Below are 27,343 nucleotides of genomic sequence, written 5' to 3'. Positions count from 1 at the left end.
ATTTAAACATCTCCCACAACTTCACATCAGTAGCCCATCCTCAGGCGAACGACGAAGCTGAAGTGACCAACAGGACCCTTCTGCAGAGGATCAAGACAAGACTTGAAAAGACGAAGGAAACTTGGGCAGACGAACTTTATCATGTGTTGTGGGCATATCGAACTACCCAAAACTACCCACAGGGGAGACCCCCTTTGCTTTAGCCTTCGAAACGGAGGCCGTCATCCCAATTGAGCTTAAACTCCTGTCGGCACGAGTCGTGGCATTCAACGAACATCAAAATTCGCAAGGTCTTAAAGCCAACCTTGACTTGCTGGAAGAAAAGCGGGAGGTAGCTCAAGTTCGGATGGCAGCCTACAGACAGAAAGTCGCCCGCTATTACAATTCCCGGGTCAAGAATAAAGCCTTTAGAGCAGGAGATCTAGTGCTTCGACGAGCCGCTGTCTCGCAACCTCAGGATTGAGGGAAGCTCGCCCCAAACTGGGAAGGCCCGTATGAGATCAAAGAAGTAGTCCGACCCGAAACTTATTACCTCAAGGAGCTCGGAGGAGCAGACCTCCCGCGACCATGGAGCTCGAAAAACTTACGAATGTATTACCGATAACTCTATCTTAAATAAAAGTTGCATATCTACATATCTCCCCTCTTGGCGCTAGCTTATATCGACAGGACAATCAAAACAAACTGTGTCGGAAGCAGGAGGGGAACTTCGTCTCGACAAAGTCGAAGGCACGGTTCTCTTTAGACCGGATGGGGGGAGAGGCCCTGCAACGCCCATATGCGCCCCCACAGCCCTGTTAGGGACAGGAGGAGAACCTCGCCCTAACTTGAGCAAAGTCGAAGGCCCGGTTCTCTTTAGACCGGATGGGGGAAGAGACCTTGCAACGCCCATATGTGCCCCCACAGCCCTGTTAGGAACAGGAGGAGAACCTCGTCCTAACTTGAGCAAAGTCGAAGGCCCGGTTCTCTTTAGACCGGATGGAGGGAAAGGCCTTGCAACGCCCATATGCGCCCCCACAGCCCTGTTAGGGACAGGAGGAGAACCTCGCCCTAACTTGAGCAAAGTCGAAGGCCCGATTCTCTTTAGACCGGATGGGGGGAGAGGCCTTACAACACCCATATGCGCCCCCACAGCCCTGTTAGGGACAGGAGGAGAACCTCGCCCTAACTTGAGCAAAGTCGAAGGTCCGGTTCTCTTTAGACCGGATGGGGGGAGAGGCCCTGCAACGCCTATATGCACCCCCACAGCCCTGTTAGGGACAGGAGGAGAACTTCGCCTTAACTTGAGCATAGTCGAAGGTCCGGTTCTCTTTAGACCGGACAGAGGGAAGGGGCCCAGCAACGCCCATATGTGCCCCTACAGCCGCGTTAAAGACAAGAGGCGAACCTCGTCCTAACCAGAGCTGAAACTTGTTACGACAGAAATAGGGAAAGAACCTCGCCCCGACATCAATTAAGGTCTGATCATTCAAGACCAGATGAGAAAAAGGGGGACTTTCTCCAGCGGCCCCTTCACAATAAAACTTCGTCCGGACTCCTACGAGAGCCGGACTTCGCCCTCGACTTTGATCGAAGGAAGACTCCGTCTCCAACTTCAACTGCAGACAAGCTCCGTCCGGACTCCTACGGGAGCCGGACTCTGTCTCCAACTTCAACTGCAGACAAGCTTCGTCCGGACTCCTACGGGAGCCGGACTCTGTCTCCAACTTCAACTGCAGACAAGCTTCGTCCGGACTCCTACGGGAGCCGGACTCCGTCTCCAACTTCAACTACAGGTAAACTTCATCCGGACTCCTACGGGAGCCGGACTTCGTCCCCAACTTCGACTGCTGGTAAGCTCCGCCCGGACTCCTACGGGAGCCAAATTTCGTCTCTGACTTCAATTGCAGGTAGACTCCGTTCGGACTCCCACGGGAGCCGGACCTCGCCCCGACTTCACCTACGGGAGTCGGACTCCCGCAGCCCCACCAAGAGCGAAGGAAAAAATCCCACTCGAAAAAGAAAAAGGGGAGAGGAGTTAAAAGGAAAAGCGATGGACTACGTCAGCGACGAATGAAAAACAAACAGCGTCAAAGATGCAGAGAACCCCGTCTCAGCAAGGGTTGGAGTTCTTATCAAGAACCCCAGCTTTCAAGGAAGCTTGCAACGCAAGCCCGAGATGAGATGACTTCCTCAGGGTGACGGAAGCTCAGACCTCCGAGCTCGAGCCCTGATGGGGGGCGCCAAACCCGAGCGGCTCCAAACGAATCTGCGGCCACGGATGAAAAAGACGAGTCGATATGATGGCAATCGGGTACCTCCGAACGACGCAAAGATCGAAAAGAAGCTCGGCAAGCGACAATTCAACACATGAGTAAAAGAGGTAGCAGAAAATTCCCTTCTCATATTATTCATCAAATATACATCATAGAGCCATTGAGGTTGAGGGAGGACAACTGAAAGGCGAGCCGACATGACAACTACCGGCAACCTACGGACGACGTCAAAAAAAAAAAAAAAGAGAGAGAAAGAAGAAGAAAAGGAAGAAAAGAAGAGAAGTAGAGAGAAGGAAATACAACAACAACAATGGTAAAGGAAAGAAGTTCAGCAGACAATAATTTAACGCAAAGTGCGGACGAAGTAACAAAATCTCCTTCTCATTTTTCGATTAACAAGATGTACGTTACAAGACCCGGAGGGCCAGAAAAGAAAACATTATTACAAGGCTCGGAAGGGATACACCGGATGCCACTTCAAGCTGTAGACTTCTCTTCCCGGTTCTGTCCTTCCCAACCGCATTTTTCAGTACGTGTGATAAACCTCTCGGCTCTCTCCCCCCGCCTCGTTCCGCTCCATCTCCGAAATCCCAATCCTATGGGGAAAAGGATGGGATAGAATTCAGGGGGCAGCAAAGGCAACGGCAACGACGACCTGTTTCAAGAAGAACCGGAGTTACCCCGGAGGCAGCGATGGCGCCAGAGACATGCGCCACCACCGTGTGCTCCACGACAACCACCGTCCTAGGTGTTCCGGTAAGGTCGGCATGCGCTACTTCCACCATCCCTGCAACAAGTTCTACTGCCCCACCGTCGGCGCCGACCGCTTCTGATCCCTCGGCCTCGACGACATCAAGGATCCCGCCACGACTTGTGACGAAAGCTCTGCCCCCTTGACCGGTGTCGTCCCGTTCAGCTACTCCGAAATTCTCAGGCGGAACGCCTTCACCGATTGTCTCCGTTATTAAACCCCTGTTAGTGAAGGAATTCTCCCTCGAGCCCCCTTTAAGGCGACGGAAACCCTCAGCGGCAGTTTGACAACCGGAGAACTCACAGACTGCTGTTCTCCTCCTCGCACTCTTCCTAGTCCGAGGCATCCTCTTGAGATTGGCCTCCGGGGCGGAGGCCCCGGCGGGGGAACCCCTCGGAGAGACTCGGGGGACTGGAGACGGCGGAGAGCCGGCGAAGATGGCAAAGACTGGCGCGAGGGACGCTCGGAGTTGGAAGGGACACCGATGAAGTGGCTGAGTGGCTAAGCTCTCAGGCGAAAGAAAGGCGTCGACCCTCAGGCGAAGTGAAGCCCCTGGAGGAAAGGTGGGGGCTTAAATAGGCAACGGAGCCTGGCGCAGTAATGGTGGCGGATGTCCCTAGGCCAATCAGTGCCCACCACGTGTCCCCCTCACCGCGGCATAGGGTTGACCGTTCGCGGATTTTTATGGCGTGACGCTTAGGATCATGTCCTGGTGGAAATTCCGAAAAGACTTTTCGAGTCGCCCTAATTGGAAAAATGCTCCAGCATGCGCGCATTAAATGCCAAGATTTCCGAGGACGGTCGTGGGCAGACTTCAAGGAAACGACTTCGACTGTGAAAATTTTCTGTACTTCCTCCGATCGAAACTCGAACTCGAAAGTAGGGGGACTGGTGTTGGGTGTAAAACCTCCCCCAGCCGAAGTTCGTGTTCGAAGGGACCCCTCGGAGATACTACAGGCAAGCTTTGTCCGGACCCCGTCTTCTACTTCGACTGCAGACAAGCTTCGTCCGGACTCCTACGGGAGCCGGACTATGGGAGCCGGACTCCATCTTCTACTCCGACTGCAGACAGGCTTCGTCCGGACTCCTACGGGAGCCGGACTCCGTCTTCTACTCCGACTGCAGACAGGCTTCGTCCGGACTCCTACGGAAGCTGGACTCCGTCTTCTACTTCGACTGCAGACAAGCTTCGTCCGGACTCCTACGGAAGCCAGACTCCATCTTCTACTCCGACTGCAGACAGGCTTCGTCCGGACTCCTACGGAAGCCGGACTCCGTCTTCTACTTCGACTGCAGACAAGCTTCGTCCGGAAGACAAGCTTCGTCCGGACTCCTACGGGAGCCGGACTCCATCTTCTACTCCGACTGCAGACAAGCTTCGTCCAGACTCCTTCGGGAGCCGGACTCCATCTTCTACTTCGACTGCGGACAAGCTTCGTCCGGACTCCTACGGGAGCCGGACGCCTACGGGAGCCGGACTCCGTCTTCTACTTCGACTGCAGACAGGCTTCGTCCGGACTCCTACGGGAGCCGGACTCCGTCTTCTACTTCGACTGCAGACAAGCTTCGTCCGGACTCCTACGGGAGCCGGACTCCGTTTTCTACTCCGACTACAGACAAGCTTCGTCCGGACTCCTTCGGGAGCCGGACTCCGTCTTCTACTTCGACTGCAGACAAGCTTCATCCGGACTCCTACGGGAGCCGGACTCCGTCTTCTACTGCGACTGCAGACAGGCTTCGTCCGGACTCCTACGGGAGCCGGATTCCGTCTTCTGCTCCGACTGCAGACAGGCTTCGTCCGGACTCCTACGGGAGCCGGATTCCGTCTTCTGCTCCGACTGCAGACAAGCTTCGTCCGGACTCCTACGGGAGTCGGACTCCGTCTTCTACTCCGACTGCAGACAAGCTTCGTCCGGACTCCTTCGGGAGCCGGACTCCGTCTTCTACTTCGACTGCAGACAAGCTTCATCCGGACTCCTACGGGAGCCGGACTCCGTCTTCTACTTCGACCGCAGACAGGCTTCGTCCGGATTCCTACGGAAGCCGGACTTCGTCCCCAACCTCAATTGCTGGAAGGCTTCGCCCGGACTCCCGTAGGAGCCGGACTCCGTCCTCGACCTCGACTGCTGGTAAGCTTCGTCCGGACTCCTACGGAAGCCGGACTTCGCCCTCGACTTTGATCGAATGAAGACTCCGTCCGGACTCCTACAGGAGCCAGACTTCGTCCTTAACCTCGAACGATGGTAAGTTCCGTCCGGACTCCTACAAGAGCCGGATTCCGTCTCCAACCCCGACTACGGACAAACTTCGTCCGAGCTCCTACGAGAGCCGGACTTCCGTCTCCAACTTCGACTGCAGGAAGACCTCGTCCGAGCTCCTACAGGTGCCGGATTTCGCTTCCGACTCCAGCTACAAACTCCAACCGAACTTCGGCCGACAAGTCTGGACCCCCTGGCAGGCCGCAGTAACGGACAGCACTGCTTCACTTCCTGCGACGGATTCCACGCGGCTCCATCACTCCCTGGCAGGCCACAATAATGGCCACGATTCTGCTCCACTCCCTGCGGCGGATCCTACGCGGCTCCATTACTCCCTGGCAGGCCGTAATAACGGCCACGATTCTGCTCCACTCTCTGCGGCGGATCCTGTGCGGTCCCACCACTCCCTGACGAGTCACGACAATGGACGCCGCTCCACTCCCCGCAACTGATTCCACGTGGCGAGCCATGATGGCAGCCATGACTCCACCCCATTACTCTTCATGATAAATTCCTCCTGGCCCCGTACGGCCCACGACGAGGCGATCATAAACAGTCGCTATCAATCCGCTGCTCCCCCCGTCTATAAAAGAAGACCCCAGATACGTTATTCTCTAAGCTCTCATTTTTACCTAGAAACTCTGCTAAAATTTTCGTTCGAGCACTCCATTCTTGTTGAGGCAGAGAACTGACTTGAGCGTCGGAGGGTCTTGCCGGAGCAACCCCACCTCCGGTTTAGACTTCTTTTGCAGGTCCCGGCGGCGACCGCGACCCCCACAACTCTAGCTTCTCCGGCGCAGGCGGATTTTTGCACCAAATAGCTCTATGAAAACCATCATGGTGCTATTACAACATTGAAACAGATGTTAGAAAACATCTGTTTTCTAACATATTTTGAGAAATAAAGAACCCTATTAAATAAGAGCCCTACTTATAACTGATAAACTGAGCCTCCTTGAGTATTAATGCTGATTGCTGTCAGTATACTAAACTAATAATGATTATCCATTAAGCTCATTGACTATATCATAAAATCTATATCACAATATGGACATGACTATGATAATTTAATATTAATAAGTGTTTTTCACCCAATAATTAATATTATTAATATTGTTGTACACTAAGCTTTGAACTTGTTTCATGTTATTTATCATCTTAACTTGCATATAATAAGAATTATAAAAGTATTGCATTTAGGGGATATTTAAATACAATATAGTGGGGTCATTAGTGATTGTACTTTCACTTTTACATATGATCATGATCACAAAAATCCAATAAAAATTAATAAAATATTAGCATAATGCAATGAGCCATGTAGGATATGGATAGGGTACAGTACTAATAAAAAGTGTTATTCATTAATATGCACAAACATTAAGCAAATATGGTAATTAATAATGTCATTAATTTCTATATTAATTTAGTAATACTAAAGAAAAGTTCCTTATTGAATATGTTTTAATAAGCTCATAAGCTTCTTAAATGATATTATATTGTTATATTTTGATAAAGAATTGTATTATACAAGAGCCCTACTTATTATCCCAAATAAAGAGCTTTGTTAATAATGTTATTAATGTGGGAATCCACATGAAGAATAGAGAGATCTGCACAAGCAAAGCCTCCATTTTATTATGTATATATTAGACATCTTTATTTTTGTCTGTCACCTAAGAACATCCTTAACCATGCTTTACAAACACAACTAAAGCTCCTCTAGTTATATGACATTCTTGTTATTGTTTATACTTTATAATATGCAGGCATGTGGTTATCACATAACGCTCGCAAGATAGTGTGTTCTTTCTGTGTTTATAACACTACAATCCTACGTTCCAATGATACAAATTCTCAAACAAATGATTTAACAAATTTTCTTGTAATTTCTATCTATAAAACATCAAAACGTTCAGAAACCTGTAATTTCTATCTATTAAACATCAAAACTATCAAAGAGATCTTACAAGTAGAATTGCCAATTATTAGGCTGAACTCTTAGTATTGCATGAAGATTATTCCACTAATAGAAGCTAGGTGGTGGAGCAGAAATGAGATTGGATGGAGATAACAATGAACTCTATTGGAAACAAATCTAAGTGGCTGATATAGGTGTTGTAGCATGATCAAGTATGGGCTCAATATATATATTAGTGATCTCTGCTTTTGAAGTTTTGCCTACTTAAATAATGGATTTACTGAAACAAATAAGACTCTTTCAGATTATTTTTCAGGCCTTGGGAGGATGCCTTCTAGGCATTATATGGACTTGATTGAATCTTAAGACCTTACTTGTTCATCATAAGGTTGATCTTCGATCATACGCCCAGAGGCCAAATGTCCCACTAAGTACCTGTTTGGGAAAATCCTGCCAGATCTGGCAAGTTGGGTGGGATAGAGGGAAGGGGGACAGTGCAATGGTGGGAGCGAAGTGTGGGAAGGCGGCGGTTTCTAGACTCCACGGGAAGTAAAAAAAGACCTTGCAAGGTCTTTTCCTCTTTCCTAGAGGTTACAGGTTGAGGGAAGATGGGTTCATGCCGGCCAGGCCAAAATGGTTGTCCAATCCATGATCCAGTGGAATTGGTCGGGCTATTCCCCCTGGTTACTGAAATAGGTCCTAAAAGAAATTTTAATGCTTGTGGAGCAAGTCCAGTCTAATATGGCAATCATTTGGCTTAAACTAAACTTAAAAGGAGCAGTACCATGACAAAATAAACAAAAATGAACTAAGATGCATTCAATATTTAGTTGTTTTCCATGCTTGTTAAGATAAGCAAGCAAAACATGGTAGTCAAATCACATGTTACATAAACTTTTAACCAACATGTAAGTCATCCAGTCATTGAATTACATTGCATAGTTTCCATTCTAATGTGGAACTCAACATCTTCATCCACACAGATGAGAAAATTAAGTTCCATTTTAAAGATATTGTGCATGACATCAGTAAGCACCTACATGTTGCATGCAGCTTGCAAATCTTGGTGTGAGACTCCAGCAGAACCACTGTCAGTTACAGCAGTTGGATATTTCTGTGCAATGTGTAACAACTGGCTCACCTGGAAAAATAAAAATGTGTCACTCAACTACCAGATATGAATCTGACCAACAAATTTAGAGCAATTATGTAGCTTCGTTCAGCAATATATACATTTGACTATTTGAACAATTGAAAGCAATGGTGGAAGATGTCAGGCAAGCATGTTTAGAAAGAAATTTAATTGGTTAAACATTTAGTTTGGAAATTAAAAGTCACAGTTGGTATAGAATGCCACACCAAAAAAAAAAAAAAAACAGAAGCAAAGTTAAGCAAAGTTGGGTATAGATTACCAAATTGATGAAGATATTGGTGACAGTCAGCCATTGAGTGAACAAAAATCTAGATGACAAGTACTTCAGCAAATTTTCAAACACAAGGGCCAAATATGAGAAATATTCCAAAAAGCAGCTAAGGGGCTGAACAAAGTTGAAGCTTTAAGATCATATTAAATGTGCAGATGATAGCTAGAAATCAAGTGCGAGGACATATTAACATTTACAGGCCTATCCTGATCCATACTTGCCTTTTTGAATACTACCATACCTTCATCCATCCACTATGGGACTGGACCCTTGCATTTAAGCAGCATAAGCATTAACCATGATCTGGTTTACTTGGGAATTGGGACAAGGTTTGATCGTTATATTACCAATATGGCATGAACATCTGGATGGGTTGCAGACTGAAAAACAAATGAACCACTATAGCATCCGATCTCATTTATATTTGTGTGGGGTCAAATATTTCTAACTTGTTAGACTGCAGAGGCCATCCAGGTACTACAGCAGCTAGGCTAGCCTTCATAGAGTCTTAGCCAGACTAGAAATAGTTGAAAAGATAAAGAAGGATTAGGTGGCTACTAAATAAGTTTGTATGGTTATTTAGTCCCTTTTTTGCCAATTTGGAGGATATCTTTTCAGCAATACACAAGGTTAAATAAATGGCAATTTAGCTACCTAATAGTAAAGCCAGATTGTGTGAAACAGTTATATTTTACTCTATCTACAATTCTACATTCATTTATCCTTTTCTGATTACTGCACTATTGTGGTTTTAGAGTGGAAAACAGCAAGTTTCTGGAGAAATCAAGCAATCAATGAAATCAAAGTAGCAGAACCCTTGGTATAGTCTCATTGAAATGTAAAGACTCCGAGTTTTAGCTCCAAGTTAACTTGATATTAAGTTCTTAATTATCTTATCAACCCATGATTCCTTTCACTCTGCTGTGGTAGCAAACAACATTAAAAGTATTTTTAGTCTGCTGCTGACAGAGAAACAACAGCAGAAACTCGGATCTGTTTAACAGAGATGTTCAGTTTTATCACAGCAAGCAAAAAACTCAACTGAGAAGTAGTAGTAGTAGTATGGGAATAAGAGGAATTAGAAGGAAGAAACAGGAGGGGCAAGAATTGATAGGCTTAGCCAGTTAAATGTGGTATTGCTACTATAATCAGGACATTTTGTTAAGGAAATAAATCTAAGACAAATCAGCAACTAAAACCAGTTGTTAACATAACCAATCAGCTATTCCTGCCACTTTTAGACATCCTAATATAGAAAGTAGCTGTCAATTCCATCTAATAAGTGATCTGTCATCCTCTCAAAACCCTACTTCCACCACTTAGGACTCTCCATTTGGGCAAATATCACTGCAGTTTTCAAACCTACAAACAGGTAATCTTTTGGACCTAAATTCTGAAATAAAACAAAATCAAGATAAGGCCTCTAAGAGCATCTAAAGCCAAGAAAAAAAATGCCAGTCAAGTCATTAAGTGTTTCATTCAGGCACCTTCTCTTGCACATAGCAGCACCAATCCTACTAATTACGAATAAGCTAAGATTGAAAAGATAAGAATTTAATTTTATATGCAAATTTTATAAGAAAACTTGATAATGGAAAAGAACCTTGTGCATTAACTAAGCTTGTGAACCATAAAAGATACCTCTCTCTAAGTTGAGTTCATCCATGTTAATGTTCCAACAGTGAATATCTATAACAAAAAATTCCGTACCGGCCCGAACTGGCCGGCACACCCCATGCCGAGCCAGACTGATGGGGAACTAGAATGGTTCGGCGGGAGAAAGCGATATACTGAAGGAGGGAGAGGGAAAGAGAGGAAGAGGAAGAGAGAGAGGAGGAGAGGGAGAGAGAGTAGATGCCGCCGGAGGCCAACAATGGCCCGCTGAGGCCACCGGAGGGCCGCGGAAGCCTCCGTGGCTTGATTGTCACCCGATAAGGCTTTTAAAAGAGCAAGAAAGAGAAAGGGGGGAGCGATGTACCGGAAGGAGTCACAGCCAGCGGAGGGGCCGTCGGAGTTTGTCGGGTGGCCTTTGTGGCCACCGAGGGGCGGAAACCACGCGGGCGGAGACGCGGCCATGAGATAGGGGCTAAACCCCTGTTCCTTCATTGCATTTTTTAAAAACGGCAATAAATAGTGAAGCCAACAATCGGTTTGCCGACTTCACTTTTTGAATTTTTAAAAAAAATCAAAAACAGTGAAGCCAGCAAAAACAGTGAAGCCGGCAAACCAATTGCTGACTTCATGCTTTTCCATATTTAAAAAAAAAAATACCTATGAAATAGGGGCATCACCCCTATTTCATGCCCGCAACGCCGCACGCGTGGAGTGCACCGTCCGGTGGCCATCACAGCCAGCCAAAGGCTGTCCAACGGCCTCTCCAATGGCTTCCCCTCCCTCCTTTTCTTTCTTCCCCCCTCTCTCTATTTCTCTCTCTTTTCCTCCTCCCGATTCACTTCCTTTGCTTGTGTCAGTTCACGCCAGTCTGATCCAGTACGGTACGGACCCATACTGGCCCCTACTACCAACCGGCTAGCACAAGTTCCGGTATCGAGTCCACGAACCTTGATCTATAAATTTCCATAGTAAATATAAAAATGACAGTATTAGAATAACGGAATATCCTCCCTTGATTCTGTCGGTTGTTTTTCACATCAAAAATTCCCCAGCACATTTTTATGACATATAACTTGTTCCCCTCTTATTAGTTCTGGATGTCAAGAAAGAAAAACTAGGGAAAAAATTTGGATTGATTTGACCTACCTAATAAAAAATATGGAGTCTCCCAAGTCAAATCATATTTAGGGATAACTACTTTTTGAAACAAATTTTGGAAAAACATTCTCAACGAAAATATAAAAGATTTTGAAGTGCTTCTAGAAATAAAATTTGATAATTTAAAAAAAAAAACTCCAAAAGCAAACCCCATTTACTGATAATTATTGTTAAAATATTGTATTAATTATCTCAATAAATCTTTTAGTTTATATATTAATATTTATTTTTATTTTTTCTCAAAGGTGCATTCCACACACTTAGTTGCCAACATATTAAAAAATGGGGAATATATCAAATAGATTCCATTTACCAAAATTTATTGCCATATTACCTTTATTTTCTCATAAAAACTTATTACATATATTTTTTCTAAAGGACTATTATGTAAATGTTCAAGAAAAAAAAAAAGCCTTCCCCATTCTATCTCAAAGCATAATCTCTCCTAAAATTTTAAAATGGGAACCACAAAATCTCTCCCCATAACCACATGTTTTCACCTATAGGGCCAGTTTGGATACACCAAGTTTCTATAGTATTACATGGAACTAGGCATTTTATGGGGATTTTCAAATCACAAGAGGCTAAATTCCCAAGTACATCTTTGAATAGAATTTCAACAGATCATAGTACCCAAAAAATCAGCTATGCCAGCAAAGAAAGAAAATAACTAATTCTGAATTTTTGTCCCGCACTTTGCTTGAGAAACATCAGTTATGATGTCACCTCAAAAATACTTAGCACGCTCATTCCGTTTCTTATCATAGCAGCAACTTTTTTTCACTGTCTTGGGCTTCTCCAGCCAACAGTTCCAAGCTCCACCTTTTCCTTCTACAGCAGATCTTGAACTCTAACCCAATTACACAAATTATTAACCAGGCAGCCACCATTCCAAACTTGCTGTCTGTACCTTCAAGCCCACCATGACCATGTCCCTCTGTCCCTCTCTTCTTGTTTTGCATCCAAGCAAATGCTAAACTCAATCCCAGACCCCCATGGTCGCTTGAGTATAGACATGGAATTGAAATCAAAACTGTGTGATAGAGAGAGAAGGGAGAATTTATTTTTTAATAAAATACTGTAGAATTTTTCTTAATTTTCTTATTACTTGGGTACTTTTGGTTTTGTTGCAGCTAAACAGTAAATATCAGAAAAATCCCAGAAATAAATTTTGCCCATAGAATTCTATCGCAATTTGCAACACTGTTCCATATACAGTTTTTGTTGCAATTCTTTTGCAATTTTCCTCTAAACGTCCAAACATCCCCTAAATCTCGATAACTTTCACATAACCATGGATTTTTTTGTCAAGAGTCTTAACCCCCACAAACCCCCCACCCCCCAGGCAACAACCCCTCCCCCCCAACCCCAAAGAAAAAAAAAGAAACACGCATCTCCACCCATCCCGCAAAGCTGATGCTTCCTTTCTCTAGAAATTTTCCCTAATTTCTCTCTATGAGCTCGAGTTGGAGTACACAGCACTGATGATTGGGGTTGTAAATTGGGGATCTAAAGAGAGATCTCTTTCTCAATATTCACACCCACCCTCCCTCTCTCTAAATCCCAATATGTTCTCTCAGCCCATCCCCTTTCGCTGCCTTCATAGACCACCAATGTCTCAGCCCTTCTCCTTTGGCATCCCACCGCTGATGTTTTATTGATTGTTTATATTCTCTTGAATATTTTGCAATTTTTTCTTAATCATGTCTATATTTTTTCCCATCTTATTTTCTATATTCTCATTTCATATTCTTCTGGTGCTTTTAATTGATTCATAGTTTAATGCACAGCTTCTAAAATTTGATTTTGATTTTAAAATATATTTTTCATATTCAATTTATTTTTATTCCTGTTTGACTTTTTATCTAACATTTGTATTCTTATTTCATAATTTTTTGTACTTTGGTATACAGTTTTCTTAACATTTTTCTATTTTGTTTACTGATTTTATATTTACATTTGCTTCGTAATTTTTTTATTTACTTCTTTTTGAAGTTAATATATCTCCATGACATAATTGTGTTCTTATTTTTTTACCACTTCTTTCTCAAATATACATTATACATATCCTGATTTTCTCTGATTCAGCCATCTTATATCTTGGTTTTTTATTGTTTATGGTTTTGTTCTTTCTGGTTTTTACGAAGAATTTGTTATAAGTATTTTATCCAGGATTTCTTATTTTACTTGCGCTTTTTATTTTCTATTTATATTTCAATTTAATTTTTTTTTTGTTTCCGTGTATACAATTTATTTCCTTTTTATATTTGATTTCTTATACAAATGGGATAAAGGACAAATCCGGGACAGGCTGGACAATGAAAACCATACGAAAGGAACAGGGGTACAGGTATGGATGAAGGAAAGAACCATGAAAAGCAGACCTGTACAAAAGTGGACCTGAGGAAGTCTAAAAGTGGCATATATATAGGATAGCATGTCAAGGAATTCAAAAATCATGGACAAACATGTGGTCTGCAATGTCTGTAATAATTTTATTGAGATGACAAAAGTATCTTAATTACTAGATGTACTAGGAAAAAAGAGGACTAGCAACGGAATATGGAAGTTCTCTAAAACAAAAGCCTGAAGGTGAACTTAACAGTATAGATAAGATCCTACGATAAGTTAATGTTAAGTGATCCAGCGTCCAGGCCCACATTCACCAACATACTAAACTTTATACTTTTTTCATCAAAGAACCAATGAATTCACTTGCTCCAAATAACACAACTTGGACCAAATAAGACTACATTGAAGACTATGAAGGATGAGAAATAGTGAAGCAGAAGGAAAATCACAGTTTTGACTGGTACTGAAAGAAAGCCAAGAATAAATACTATAAGGTTCATTGTGACGACTGGCACCAAATTACACTAGAGTATGTATATAATAAGAAACTCCACACTTTTATGTGGTAAGCAAGAATCCAATTTACTTAAATCATACAATAGAAAACATTCTCAAAATACTTTCATGCATAAGAATTTTTGTGGGCCTTTGAAGGCATCATGGGCATCATCTCTCTTGGGACTCCTTTTTCATGGCAGGTTCTGCCACACGTGCAACATCTTAATTCAGATGCCATCAGTTAAAGTTTAAAAAGCTAAATGAATGCCAGTAAGAATGATGACATTATGTGTGATGAACACAAGTGTCTTAGGTCAGAGAACCTCTATATATTGGATCTCTCCATAATAGCTTTAAGGCTGCATTTGGTTTCGCATAAGTGGAATAAGGACCCAGTTTAGCCCACATTAAACCTCCAAACAATCTTTAGCAACCAATTTTGTTCCAAGCACAAGTAAATATTTACGAAAGATTGGCAGAGCTACATGTTTTCTAACGTAACCCAAAACAAACTATTTCACCCTATAGGGAGGTGTAGTAGTTTCCTTCAAATGAAAGTGGGTTTTGGAGCAACCCATTTACTCCAGGCTAACTTACAATGCTACCCCAGAAGGCCTAAGTATTAATCTAATATGAACAAAAAATGATATAGACCCCTATTAAGTTTATATTGTCACTTGTCCTGAAATAAGTGACACCATGGACATGCTATAATTTTCTCATTTCGAGGTATTTATAGTAAATAAAAACAGCATGCATGTAGACATACATGTGCATACAAGTGAAAATAGATACCTGAGGTGCTAATAGTCTACGAGGGGCAAACTCTTCATGATGCCGTACACAAAACTCCCAATACAAAATCTGAAACATAGAATAACTGAAATAAGTTAAATGCATGTGCACTAATTGCTATATAAAGGTGAAAAACAACATTGTAAAATCTAAGACCGTGGGCAACTTTCCAGTGCCAACGGGGGCATATTAGTTGCATACTTTTAATTCCGGTGTGAATATGATTCGTAGTTGTCCCTCACGAACAACACGTAGATGTTCATAAACACTCTCTTGAACAGCCTTCGCATATTCGAAGACCATTTCTCCTGAGGATAACTGACATTCATGAGGCATGTTGAGAAATAGTAGCTCATCAATAACCCCACGATCAAATTTAATTTGATAAAGCCTTGGAAGTATTTCGAAAGTTGCCTCTGTGGGAAACCCATACAACAAACAAAAAAAAAATCATATCAGAAAGAAATAACACAAAATATCCATTAAAAGAAAAAAGAAACTAGGCGCTAAAAATCATAGAGAAGTAGGGCAGAGATAATGAATTGAACATCTTTTTACAAATACTTCACAATCAGATCACAATGAAATAAAACACAATTTACAAAAACCACTTTCTAATCTACTGAAAGCAAACTTGTATGGATGTTGGTCAGTTATACAATATCTAAGATTTTAAATGTGCACTTTTTTTTTTTTGGTAATCTACAGTCGCAAGCAATGTTTAAAGTCTCAATACTGGACTGCCTACAGGAAAATTATGCATACAGCCACTGTTATCAAATTGCCTAGGTCCTAGGTAAATTATTACTAAAAACGTAATAATAGTTGTTATGGTTCATAAAGAGCACATTATAGTTCATCATATTGATACAGCAAGGTTAATCTTTGATTTAATTTATTCCTGATTTTTTTTTTCTATTAAGTGATTTGAAGTATTTAAAGCTACTTAAAAGCAGAAAATGTTTTGAGTATCAACTAATGTCGAAGTGAACACTTTAATTAACGGACATAACTTTCTCCCTTGAAGTAAATACAAATAAATAACAAAGGCAATCACCAAAGACAAAGATGGCCCCTAAGCTCCTAGCCACCCATCCAAGCGCTTGAAAGACCACCTTACTTGAAGGCCTAGAAAGCACCAGACTCCTAGGCAGTTCAGTAAGCCAAGTGCCTATTGAGGGACTGGCTAGGCACCTTGGCAGCAGACTGTAACAAACCTTGACTACAGAATGGCATCATACTAACCAATACATGGTAGTATATGTCGTAGTAGAAAAAAGAGGGGAGAGGGGGCATGCAAGGAGCATATTGATCCCCATATACTCCTGTTGGTACTCTATCGGGTCAGCACAATACACCCAGTATGATATGATACTTAAAATGTTGGTGGTAAGTGTCAACAAGAAAACAACTTATATAAAGTAACACTGACGTCTAGATTTAGAGAATGAAAGAGTACAAATCTCACCACAGTGATGCAAGTAATCTAGTAGTTGAACAGACAATGGACTGTAGTTGAACATATTTCATAATCAAAAATTGTTGATGGGGATACGAACAGATGGAAGAAACAGATAGATCACATACTATATAAAGTTGTTGAATGAGGATTTCATATGCTTCACGAGGCTCTAAAGATAGAAGAAAAAAATTCTAACATCCAAAAAGAGAAAGTTCTTAGAAACAGATTGTGGTTTGAAGTTTGAACTTTGAAGTTTCCAGCTGAAATGCCTCTTGAACTCTATTGGTGAAATGAGCCTCGCATGAAACATCTTATATATATATATATATATATATATATATATATATATATATATAGCAATTGGATATGCTTCAGCTATAACTTCCATGATATCATGAATCTCAGATGATCAAGACTTGCTCAAGACATATCTAACATGGTGAGGCTTGGTGGAACACTAAAGTCACTCTATTGTGACCAGAGGTCATGAGATTGAAATATGGAAATAGCCTCTTCACATGCAGAAGGCTACATACATCTGACCCTTCCCAAACCTTGCAATGGTGGGCTATATACATTTGACCCTCCCCAAACCCAACAATGGTGGATGCCTCATGAACTGGGATGCACTTTTATAGCTTTCATTGGTTCATTCCAACAAACAAAATCACGTAATAAGTCAAATGCACAGTAAATATTTAGCATTTTTAAGTCAGAGAAATCAGGAAGTGATTGTTCACAAGAAATTCTAAAGTCCAAAAAATATGCGATCTTAATAACTGTTTGCATATGTAATCATCTGCAATACATGCATGCTTGGTATATCAAAATCCTTTTATATTAGGCCAAAAAATACAAAAAAATATCATATCACATTTTCTTTTTCTACTTTCATCTTATTTCCTCTAATTTCACAAGAATAGAAAAGATTCCTCAATGAAATTCATTTTAAAAATAATGAGAAGATCCAAGTAACAACGTACATTAATCAAAGGCCTCCAACTGAATGTGCACAAAGACTAAGGCCCTATTTGACAAAATTTTTGGAGTGCTATAAAGTACTTTCTGTCCCTCTAAAAGCACTTGAGGATAGTTAAATCCCAAACCTTGAATTATACCATCCACATAAATATAAACCCTAAAAGAACTACAAGGGGCCTACATGATCAATCCTTCTTTATAAAATCTTTTTTGGGGCTTTATTACTATAAAGTTCTTTCTTGCAGACTTTAAATAAATCCTATGTTACACGGTCTCAATCTGTCGCAAGCATCTATTTTAAGTATTGGATCCTACCAATATCTAAGAATTTCTTATATGGACTTGAATGCAAGTGTCACAAAAACCCATGCCTACGTATTGGTAGCAAATACTTAAATGTAAACTAAAGGATCCAGGTAATATTAGCTTAAATTATATAATCTTTCTTCATCCCTCAAAGCAAGTCCAAAAGCTTAGTACCGGATCCCCAAATTACATGATTTTTTTTTTTTTGATGGTAAGAAGTTTTGAAATAGTAGATCACACCCAATGGCTGGAATCATCAATGCTAGGCCCCTGCTTAGGACTAGAAAGTGAGGGGCATCCTTCTACCTATGAGAAAGTATCACTATATGATATGCGATAATCTCTGCATTTAAATTGGCTCCCCCCCCAACAAAACTCCCCCTTCTCCTTTTCATTATTTTACTTACAAGTTCCTCTTGTGTCAATTCGGTACACAAATTAATAAGAAATGACATGTCCATATTGTCTACAATATGCATTTTCTCCCATCATTTTAACCATTGGACATCCTAAACCTAGATACAATATATTAATTTTATCCCTTTTTCATTTTTATAGTAATCAGCTACTTTGTGTTTGATCCGAAAGCAAATGCCTCCACGTTTTATCAATAACATATTTTGTATTACCATATTGAATTATCTAAATTCTTTCAAAGCACATCAATCCACAACTCAAAAAGACTTATTTACTTCAAAAATTGCTCCTGTACACCATCTTAAAGTCATTTGTCATTGTATCATATTATAACTTACGCAATTACAAAACTCTACAAATGTTAATTAATATTTCATAATTCAAATAGAAGTGATTTTGATGAGGCACCTTAGGGAAAGAACTATTCTACAAGTAAAAGCAAAGATTAAACATTCACTCCCTCATGTGAAAATACTGAGAGATATCAAAAGATATATCCACTTTGGAACCAAATATTTGGGTAGGAAGCAATGGTAAAGTAAGATTCATAAAACACAACCTGAAACAGACAGGTTGGGTTAATCATTACTCATGAAATTTCCACTTATATTCCCTTTTATCTAAATTTCTTGTGACAACATTAGACATAAACTTCAGTTTGTTTCAAATAAACAATGCTAAGTTTACATTGGCTACGACAGGAGTTTCACTATAAGCAAGCAACAGTACCATGTAGCATCTGAAGTCCATGTGTTTATTGGTGCATAATAAAGTCACTAAAAGGAAACAAGCAATAATAGACATGCAAAAGCTAAGTGTACAAATATGGACATGTATAGGAATTGAAAGAATTTCCATAATCAGCAAGATGATGACCATTTCAGTGTTAACTACCCTGCTAACAGAATTTAACAGTAATGAATCTACTAACCAAATCCTTTTCCTGCTCTAGAACCACAGATGTTGCATTGCCATGGATCCTGCAACAAGTTTAATTATATGGGTTTGCAAAACAGATAGATAGATATATCAGCATATATTTAACAAGGATACCTTTAAGCATTTCTACCTTCGAACATGATACTACTCCATAGTGAAACTTCACTTACAAACAAGGACAATGACGACAATGGTGGAATCAAAGATCCAAATTCTAAGTGATAATGACCTAACTAATGTGGTGGCCATATCGTAGATTTGAGTGAAATAAGCATCACAATTATTGGATTAGCATAACATTATATCTGAGTTAGTGGAGAAGTAAAAACTCTTATTTTAAGTGGGAATTTTCTTCACGAGACTTATTTTAGGTCTGCTTTAGATCAGGGTTATTGGGAAATGGGTTAACATTCTCACAAGAGTTTCCAAGGAAACCACGTCCAGAAATGGATTCAAAGCACTAGAGGTACGCTCTCCAAAGTGCCCTTTAAAATTTTATGGAAACATCGATAAAGAAAAAGTTTATGCAAATGTAGGAATTTTAGAAAGAAAAAGTCTGGAAGACCCAGGTTCCTAGTAGAAGAGGAGTTTGATTTGGTTAATATACTTGATAAAATCACCCACCAATGTGGCATACCAAAGACAGAATACATATACAAATTATGAAAGAGAGGTTTCCATATATGGTTTTTTTTTGTGAAAGATTGATGGTGATCATTAAATCAACTCATGTTTGAGAAATTGATGATAATTCCATGAAAACTTTTTTTAACTGATTTTTCCATAACTATTTTATATTTTTCACATATTTTTAATATTCTTACTTGTTTTGGAATAAATTAGATACTATTTTTTTTACCATCATTTCAAGTTCCACACTCTATTAATGTCGATTACCCTTATGGCAATTATGCTTTAGATTAGGCAAACTCTAGCTAACAGAGATTATTGTAATTCTGTTGATGATAATTTACAGTGAACTAGGATATCAAAATTATTTTCTTCGTTTGGGGAAAGCACAAGTTGACGAGTCTCACTAGTGGTCGAGAGCTTGATACAAAGGGCTGGAAAAGTGTCATCTTAATTATTGACTTCTACTTCAGCCAGCAGGCTGCTTAAAATGTTGCACCTTCCAAAACCCTAATTTCCATTAGAACTCCATCTTTGAAGTAGGAAGGCATTTCACAGGCTAAGTCAGAAACAATTGCAGATTTTATGAAGCAAAAAAAAAATATAAAGAAGAAGAAGAAATAAAGAAAGAGATAAGAGTCAAATGATATGGACCAGTGTTTGTCGTACTCCCCCCCAAACTGCCCAGTTTGGGGCATACGAACCAGTACCGGACCAAAACCAGCATGAAAACACCATTCAGGTTAGTAGAGGGCCTAGAGTCCCCAAACCAGCCCGTACCCAATTGAACCATAACGTACTGCCTGATACTGCCTAAAACTGGGGCATACCACACTGCACCTACACAAACAGCCCAGTTATGAGCCAACCAGTGATAAAAGTGAGAAAAAGGGGTCAGGCAGTACCGAGATTTAGAGTAGTTTTTCAAAAGTTAATACCATTTGGAACTGTTATTTTAATTTTGTATAAGGCATAATTCTATCTTTTATGTTAATCTTCCCCTGCACCTGCATTTCATGCATACCTTTACTAGTTTTAGCACAGGTTCTAGATGTTTCTTTAAAGTACAAAAACATCGACAAACTCTTACCATATATCATTCAAAACATGGAATTAAAACATAAGAAAAAGAAAAAAAAATGGATGCAAAAATAGACTATATGGTGCACATCATACACATCCTTGGACAATACAAGTTAAAACTGAACATTTTTTTAACTTTGCTTCTTATAAACTACATGGTTTTCCATTCAACTTCTCAAATTTTTTCACAAATTATTTGAGAAATTTTGTCATATATCGTAATCAGTTTTTCGCCATGTAATCTCCCCAATAAGATCCGCATACGTCATGATGCATACAAAGTGGAGAGCATGAAAAGTTAAAAACACTATTAAAAAGGTCAAAAGCATTTAATATATCAACGTCAGGCCTCACCGACATATTTATGCAAAGGAAATTTAAAAAAACTCAAAGTTCAAATATAAAAATAATGACTTACTATGTGTGCACAAACATAAAAATAATGACTTAATAGGCTTCACCCAAATAACAAAGAATTTGCATTTTTCATAAATAACATCGAATATAGAAAATGCTCTCTCTGCTCTTTCTTGCAAGAATAATTACCTAGCAACACTTACAAGGTACAACGGTGAGAGAAAACTCATTTTGTCTATTAGAAACATTGGAGAAATCACTCAAATAAAAGAAACATGGGATAAACTAGAAGAAAGGTGAGGAGGAGGATGTCCTCCCATGTATCCATAGTCTTTCTCACTCTGTTTTTTCCTTAGCTCCCTATGCCTTGACTGCATCCACCTTTCTCTCTATCACCCAAAGATAGCAACCTCATGATTGTCTAGGGATAAATCCTAGGACTACTCCTTTATGTTAGTTCGTAAGAAGGCACATTGCAAGGAATGACCATGTGTATTAAGTAATATTATATTGTTTCCTAGATTTTCAGAGGGGCATGCTAAGCGGGCACCCAACCTTCCCCATAAAAAATAAAAATAAAAATAATAAAAAAAAGCCCCTGCTGGTTCTACCCCTTGAATAGAAGAATGAAGTAAAGAAGAAGGTTAGAATTTATTAGAAAATCACAATGTTGTAGAAGATTATATGCGAGAAAGAGAAGGCAAAGAGGACTCCAAGAATTCGGCTGCATCAACCCTCCACCCTTCCATATTCTTAAAGCTCTAAATCCAATTTGCTCTAGTTCAAGCACACATCAGTAGAAAAATGCAGATATAGACATCAAAATATCTTTTATAAAATGATGCCACCCTTAGAACACACCATAGACACATGTTGTGATATCATCATGTTTAAACACATGCATTGGGAAGAAATGTGCATGGATACTCACCATGCATCGTATGCTGTTCATGTGGTTGAGGGTTTCAGCTATAATTCAGCATGCAGGATATATCAGGTGCAACAGGTATTGCAAGGATATGCATGAAGGCGATAAAATAAGAAATACAGGAAACAATAGTTTGACAGCGCAGACACTAACCGTAGTAGCTTGTGGGAAAACACCTAAGGCATGGTTGCTTATATTGTCATGCAAAGACAAGCACCATCTTTTCTTAGCTCGTGGTGCAAAATACTCTGCCACAAATTTCTTCCAGTATTTTATAGAATTATCCTGCAATTGGAACATATACTGTTAGACAAGCTTGATATTAGAATAACAGCATCACAAGCATCAACCCAACAAACATGTCACATTAGCAGCGGATATGAAAGAATCAACTAACAGGCGGACGATGACGCTGATGATACAAGTATTGCATAAGACGGCGAGCACATATCCCATTATCCAGGGGCCATTTAGCAGGGGTACTTGGCTGCATAGTCTGCTGCTGCATATAGTGTCTCAAGTTCTGTTGTTGTTGGTGCGCTATCTGGGCTCGCTGCATCTGTGGAAAGGATTGCAGCAATTGCTGCTGTTGAGCTTGACGCTGTGCTAACCTCTGCTGTTGTATTAAAGCCTGTAGCTGTGGACTCTGATGCCTCTGCAGAAGCTGCTGGATCACCTGATTCTGAGAAGCATTATCTGGCCTCATATCAACCGGTGGTTTCTTCTGGGGATTTGATGAATCACCCAGCTCCTGTGCTGTCAGCTGAGACGTGGCACTGGAGGCCACTTGCTTCTGCACCTGGTCATGATGCGGGCTCTGCTGCACAATGGAGGAACCATCCATCACTGAGGAACCAGACACATTGTTGGATGAGAAGGACATAGGTGAAGCAGGCAGACGCATGTAGGACTCAGTGTTGATGCTGGTGCTGCGCTGTAGTTGATGCCCTCCGGAGAGCGCCGAATTGGCATCTGTAACCAGCGAGCTTGCGCCAACACTAGGCCCGGAGGAGTTTGCAGCACTGCTGAGGATCCCACGGTTCATGTCACCGGAGGCTGGACTGAGACCAGCTCGCCCAGTGACTGACATGGAGTTTACTTGGGCTGGGTTTTGGCCGTCGCCTTGGAAGAAGATGCCAGAGGCTGAGGAAGACTGGGACTGACCTCCACCACCAGCGACTCGTGACGGGGCCACCAAGGGGGTGGCTCCCAGCTGGCGGCTGGAATCCAGGTCGCTATCCAGCACTAGCGCTCCCTAAAATACCCCCTCCACTGAAAGAATTCAACCCCTAATCTTGGCGCATTCAACAAAATTCACGTCTTTCCTCTGCCAATTCCATCAGAAATTGAGGTAAGATCAAACCCAAACAAAATTAACTGCCAGTGCCAATCAACCAACGAAGTGAGCAAATGTAACAACACCTGGCAATCTTAGCAAGAAAAATCGACCCCGAATCACCTGAAAACCCGCTATTTCTAGCTGCTAAAAGGTGAGACAGGACAAAATAACAATGGAAAAAAAAAAAACTAAACAATTACATGCAGCAATCACCAAAAACAAGAAAGAAAAACCCTGATCTACCTCCAATTCATATTTTTTATAGAAATTAACAGAACCAATTATCTCGGGTAGGGTTTTATAGAACAAAACAAAGTTCATCGAACAAAATCCCTCAATCACAATAATAAGAAACAGCAACAGTTAAGTATCTTCAATTTCAGAAACTCACAAAAAGATACGAAGTATAGCTCAAACAATCTAAGCGATCGAAGTTTTTACTGCTCGACGTGATCAAAAAACAGATTTTTTTTAAAAAAAATCTTAAACAATATATCTACAAAATTAAAGAACTAATTCCTATGCTTACCGTTCGAATTCGAGCCAGAACTGGCCACAAAAGAAGACCGAAAAGAGAAAAATTAGAGAGATGCCACGCCTCTTCTTTCGCTCTTCTCGCCCCTCTCCGTGACCCAGCACCGACGAGCTGTCCTTTATATGGCGTCGGGCAGTGAAGCGAACCGGGGACGAGGTGACCGCCTGACCGGCTGCGACTGCCTCACCTTCCTATGGCCAGGCTGTCACGGATCACCCCGCTGCACACGTGCGGAGAACTCATGACGTCAGCCCGCGATGACAAGTGCACCATGGATTGGACACCTGGACTTTAATAGTTGGATAAAAGTGGAAAACCGGCGAGTGAGAAACACCTGAGCGCGGTATGCTGCACTGACACTCGCTTTGTGACTTGGTTAACAACTCTGGAGCTGAACTGCGGGGCCCACATTAGCGGGGGTAGTAGTGGAAGTTCGAGGGTGCAAATTTGGGGACGTTTCCTTGCGTCTTTTTGATTACGTATTTCTCCGCACTTGGAGATGTAGTTTCATTTTTAAATACTGGGAGTTTGGATATTAGCTGTTTCATTATATTATATTTATTGTCCTCGGGATATGCTTCGGTAGGATGGTTGGAGGATATCTTAATTTATTTTGTTCAGTAAATAATGGTTTGTGTGAACAGAGGATGATAACAGGCCTTTAAAATAACTATCTTTTATCCCTTCATATGATGGAAAATTTTAATATTTAAAGGACTAAACAGCTGCTTATAAAAGCCTTTCCTTTTAAATTCTTTTTTTTTTTTTTATTATTTGGAGGGACCCATTTTGTGGCCCATTGGAACTTTCTGCTACATAAAGCAAGTATTAATCTGTTCCATCTTTAAAATAGGATGTCATTAGAAAACGCATTGATGCTTTCCTGGGCTATCATCAGACATGATGACCGATAAATTCAGTAACGCTTTTATCTTCCAAAGGATATGCTATATTTTTCTGGTGTGTGTTTAGGAAGTGCCCTTTGTGATATCTCTTCCCCAGAATATCCTACAAAACACAGCAACTGGGTGCTACAAAATGGAAGTACTACTAAGATTTAATTGTTATTAATGATGAGGGCATATTGGAAAGAAATGCATGTTCATCAAACATGAGTTAAAATTTAGGGATTGTTTCAATAAAATTTCGAAAGATGCCACTTTCACTGGACCAAGCATTTTTTTTTTTCATCTTTGCCCTCATTTTCATGATCAAAAAAAATTAAAAGACCAGCCAGTCTCTACCTAGTTAATTAGGTAAGCAACTAGATTAACCCAAAAGCTAAATCCTAGAAACTAGAATTCCAGATAATAAAGATAGCTTGAGAGCAAATGTTAGTGCCTGCTTCCATCAACATCCTATGGTCAAGAGACCACAAGATTGAGCATGACTAGTAGATGTGTAGGCTTATCACCAATATTTGAGTAATCAAAAAGAGGATAATCAAAGAAAAAATAATGAAAGTAGCATGGATCCAAGGATCTTGAACTTTAAGAATTTTTACTATTATCATACCACCATTCGAAAGATGAATAAGATTAAATTGGATCTAGTTGGAGCTATAGCAAAAGAAAACTACATTACAACTATTACTATTAGAAAGTCCCGTCAACAATCTAAGTTCAGGATAAAATAAAGATAAAAATAAAAATAATTAAAATAAAATAAGATTGTTTGATATATTGAAGATTCATTTTCAGTATTACAATTCAATATTTATAAATGACTCTTCAAAAGATGCCGTTGCTCTTTTGGGACACTTATTTTTGTTATTATTTGTCATATGATCCATTACATAAGTAGTGCTATTCTTCCTCTCACATCCTAGATAGTAGGAAGATAAGTGTAACAATCCTATCCCTCCCATATTAAGAATAGTGAGAAGATAATATAATTACCCTCCTTGAATTCCACTCTATTAAATCCTTATTATAGATAGATAACTCTTAATCCATTGAATCTACACCATATTCATTCTGTTTGCACTCTTAACATTTCGGCCTACATCTCTCTTGCTATGATTGTAAAAAATAGATAAATGAAAAAAATGATTTCCCCACTCTCACTTCTGTAAGCTCGCTCATCTGCACAGCATCATGATTAGACAAATCACTATGAACATGCAGAAATTCCGTGAATTAGTACAAAATATTGCTGAGAGAGGAGGAAGCATTCTATGCGGGCCTCGTTTTCTCATCTAGTTGATATAGGATTTAAACTTGGGAGGGCTGCCAGAATAAAACAATTTCCCCTTATCCATTATATATATATATATATTTATATGTTATGCAAGGGCAAATAAATCTCAAGAAATTCTCATGAAATTATCAAAACTTTCAAAAGTTTAATCAATGCCCTACAAAGCGCTCAAATATAGAAGTACAATTTAAGGTAATTTATACTGCACATAAGGTAATTTATGCTGCGTATTTAGAATAAATGTCTTTCAGACTTGAATCTATGCTTAAAATTGACTGCATCCATTTGAAAGATCCACAATAAACTCGGCCTAGAACAAAGTTCTACAAATAAATTTCTACAAGCAACGATGAAAATATGGGCTAGCATTGTCACGTTGCGTTTGGTTGGGGAATAAGAAGAAATAAATGCCTTTTAACCCTCTTATTTCATTCATTTTCCGCCAAACACTAACTTAAGCCCCTAGCTAAATCACTTTCTACACAAGAATAATTTACTTATTCTCGCAAGAACAATTTACTTCTACAAGAAGGTAGAATAGTTTAAGCCGCTCTTCTCCCCTCCAGTTTACTCCACTTGACCCATTTGATCCGAATTCTGTATTCTTAAACCAAATGTTACCCATGCATTTGCACAACAAATTTCATATAGGCGAGTCCTTCAAGGACTACAAATTATGAGCACCACCATCATACTGATGGGAAAGGGACTTCTCCAAAATTAATGCTCTACCAAGTTACATGTTGTTGGCTTGTCCCTGGCATCGAACCCTTCATGCAATCCCTCGTCATAAGGGATGAATCATACCACAAATGACTCCCTTATAGACCACCCCTCGATGATCCATCGAACCCAGCCCCAAGTGTAACATCAAGTTAGTTCATAATTTTTTCTCATGACCATCACTATCTAATGATTTTGCATCTCCTAAAACTAGAATTTTTAATATCTGATACTTTGCACAACAAATCCAGATTTAGCTTGACATGTTTGCAGTCGCGATTTCCAAACTTTATCCAAGCTATCTATATATATGTTGCATTTTTATCAGGCATTTGAACTAATTAACTTGTCAGAATTTCAAAATATCAAGCACTAGGACTAACTAGCTTGCATAAGATTTTTCTAGTATCAAGGCAGA

At 40.4% G+C, this 27,343-nt stretch overlaps 1 protein-coding gene across 1 annotated transcript in view; it reads right to left on the bottom strand.

The window, feature by feature from the left end:
• LOC105059326 (probable transcriptional regulator SLK2) overlaps positions 1-24,137 on the bottom strand; it is a 37,642-nt gene extending 13,505 nt beyond the window's left edge. The window contains exons 1-7 of the mRNA XM_010942586.4: positions 23,998-24,137; positions 22,527-23,456; positions 22,283-22,414; positions 19,124-19,172; positions 15,228-15,442; positions 15,027-15,095; positions 8,226-8,326 (exon numbers count right to left, since the gene is read on the bottom strand). Of these exons, the coding sequence (XP_010940888.1) occupies positions 8,226-8,326; positions 15,027-15,095; positions 15,228-15,442; positions 19,124-19,172; positions 22,283-22,414; positions 22,527-23,219 (1,259 nt within the window). The 5' untranslated portion in view covers positions 23,220-23,456; positions 23,998-24,137. The remainder of the gene's footprint in view (positions 1-8,225; positions 8,327-15,026; positions 15,096-15,227; positions 15,443-19,123; positions 19,173-22,282; positions 22,415-22,526; positions 23,457-23,997) is intronic.
• Between the last annotated feature and the right edge of the window lie 3,206 nt (positions 24,138-27,343).

This window comes from Elaeis guineensis, chromosome 16 (assembly GCF_000442705.2).
Source record: "Elaeis guineensis isolate ETL-2024a chromosome 16, EG11, whole genome shotgun sequence".
In the NCBI taxonomy this organism is placed as follows: domain Eukaryota; kingdom Viridiplantae; phylum Streptophyta; class Magnoliopsida; order Arecales; family Arecaceae; genus Elaeis; species Elaeis guineensis.
This window is presented reverse-complemented; position numbering and strand designations above follow the sequence as displayed.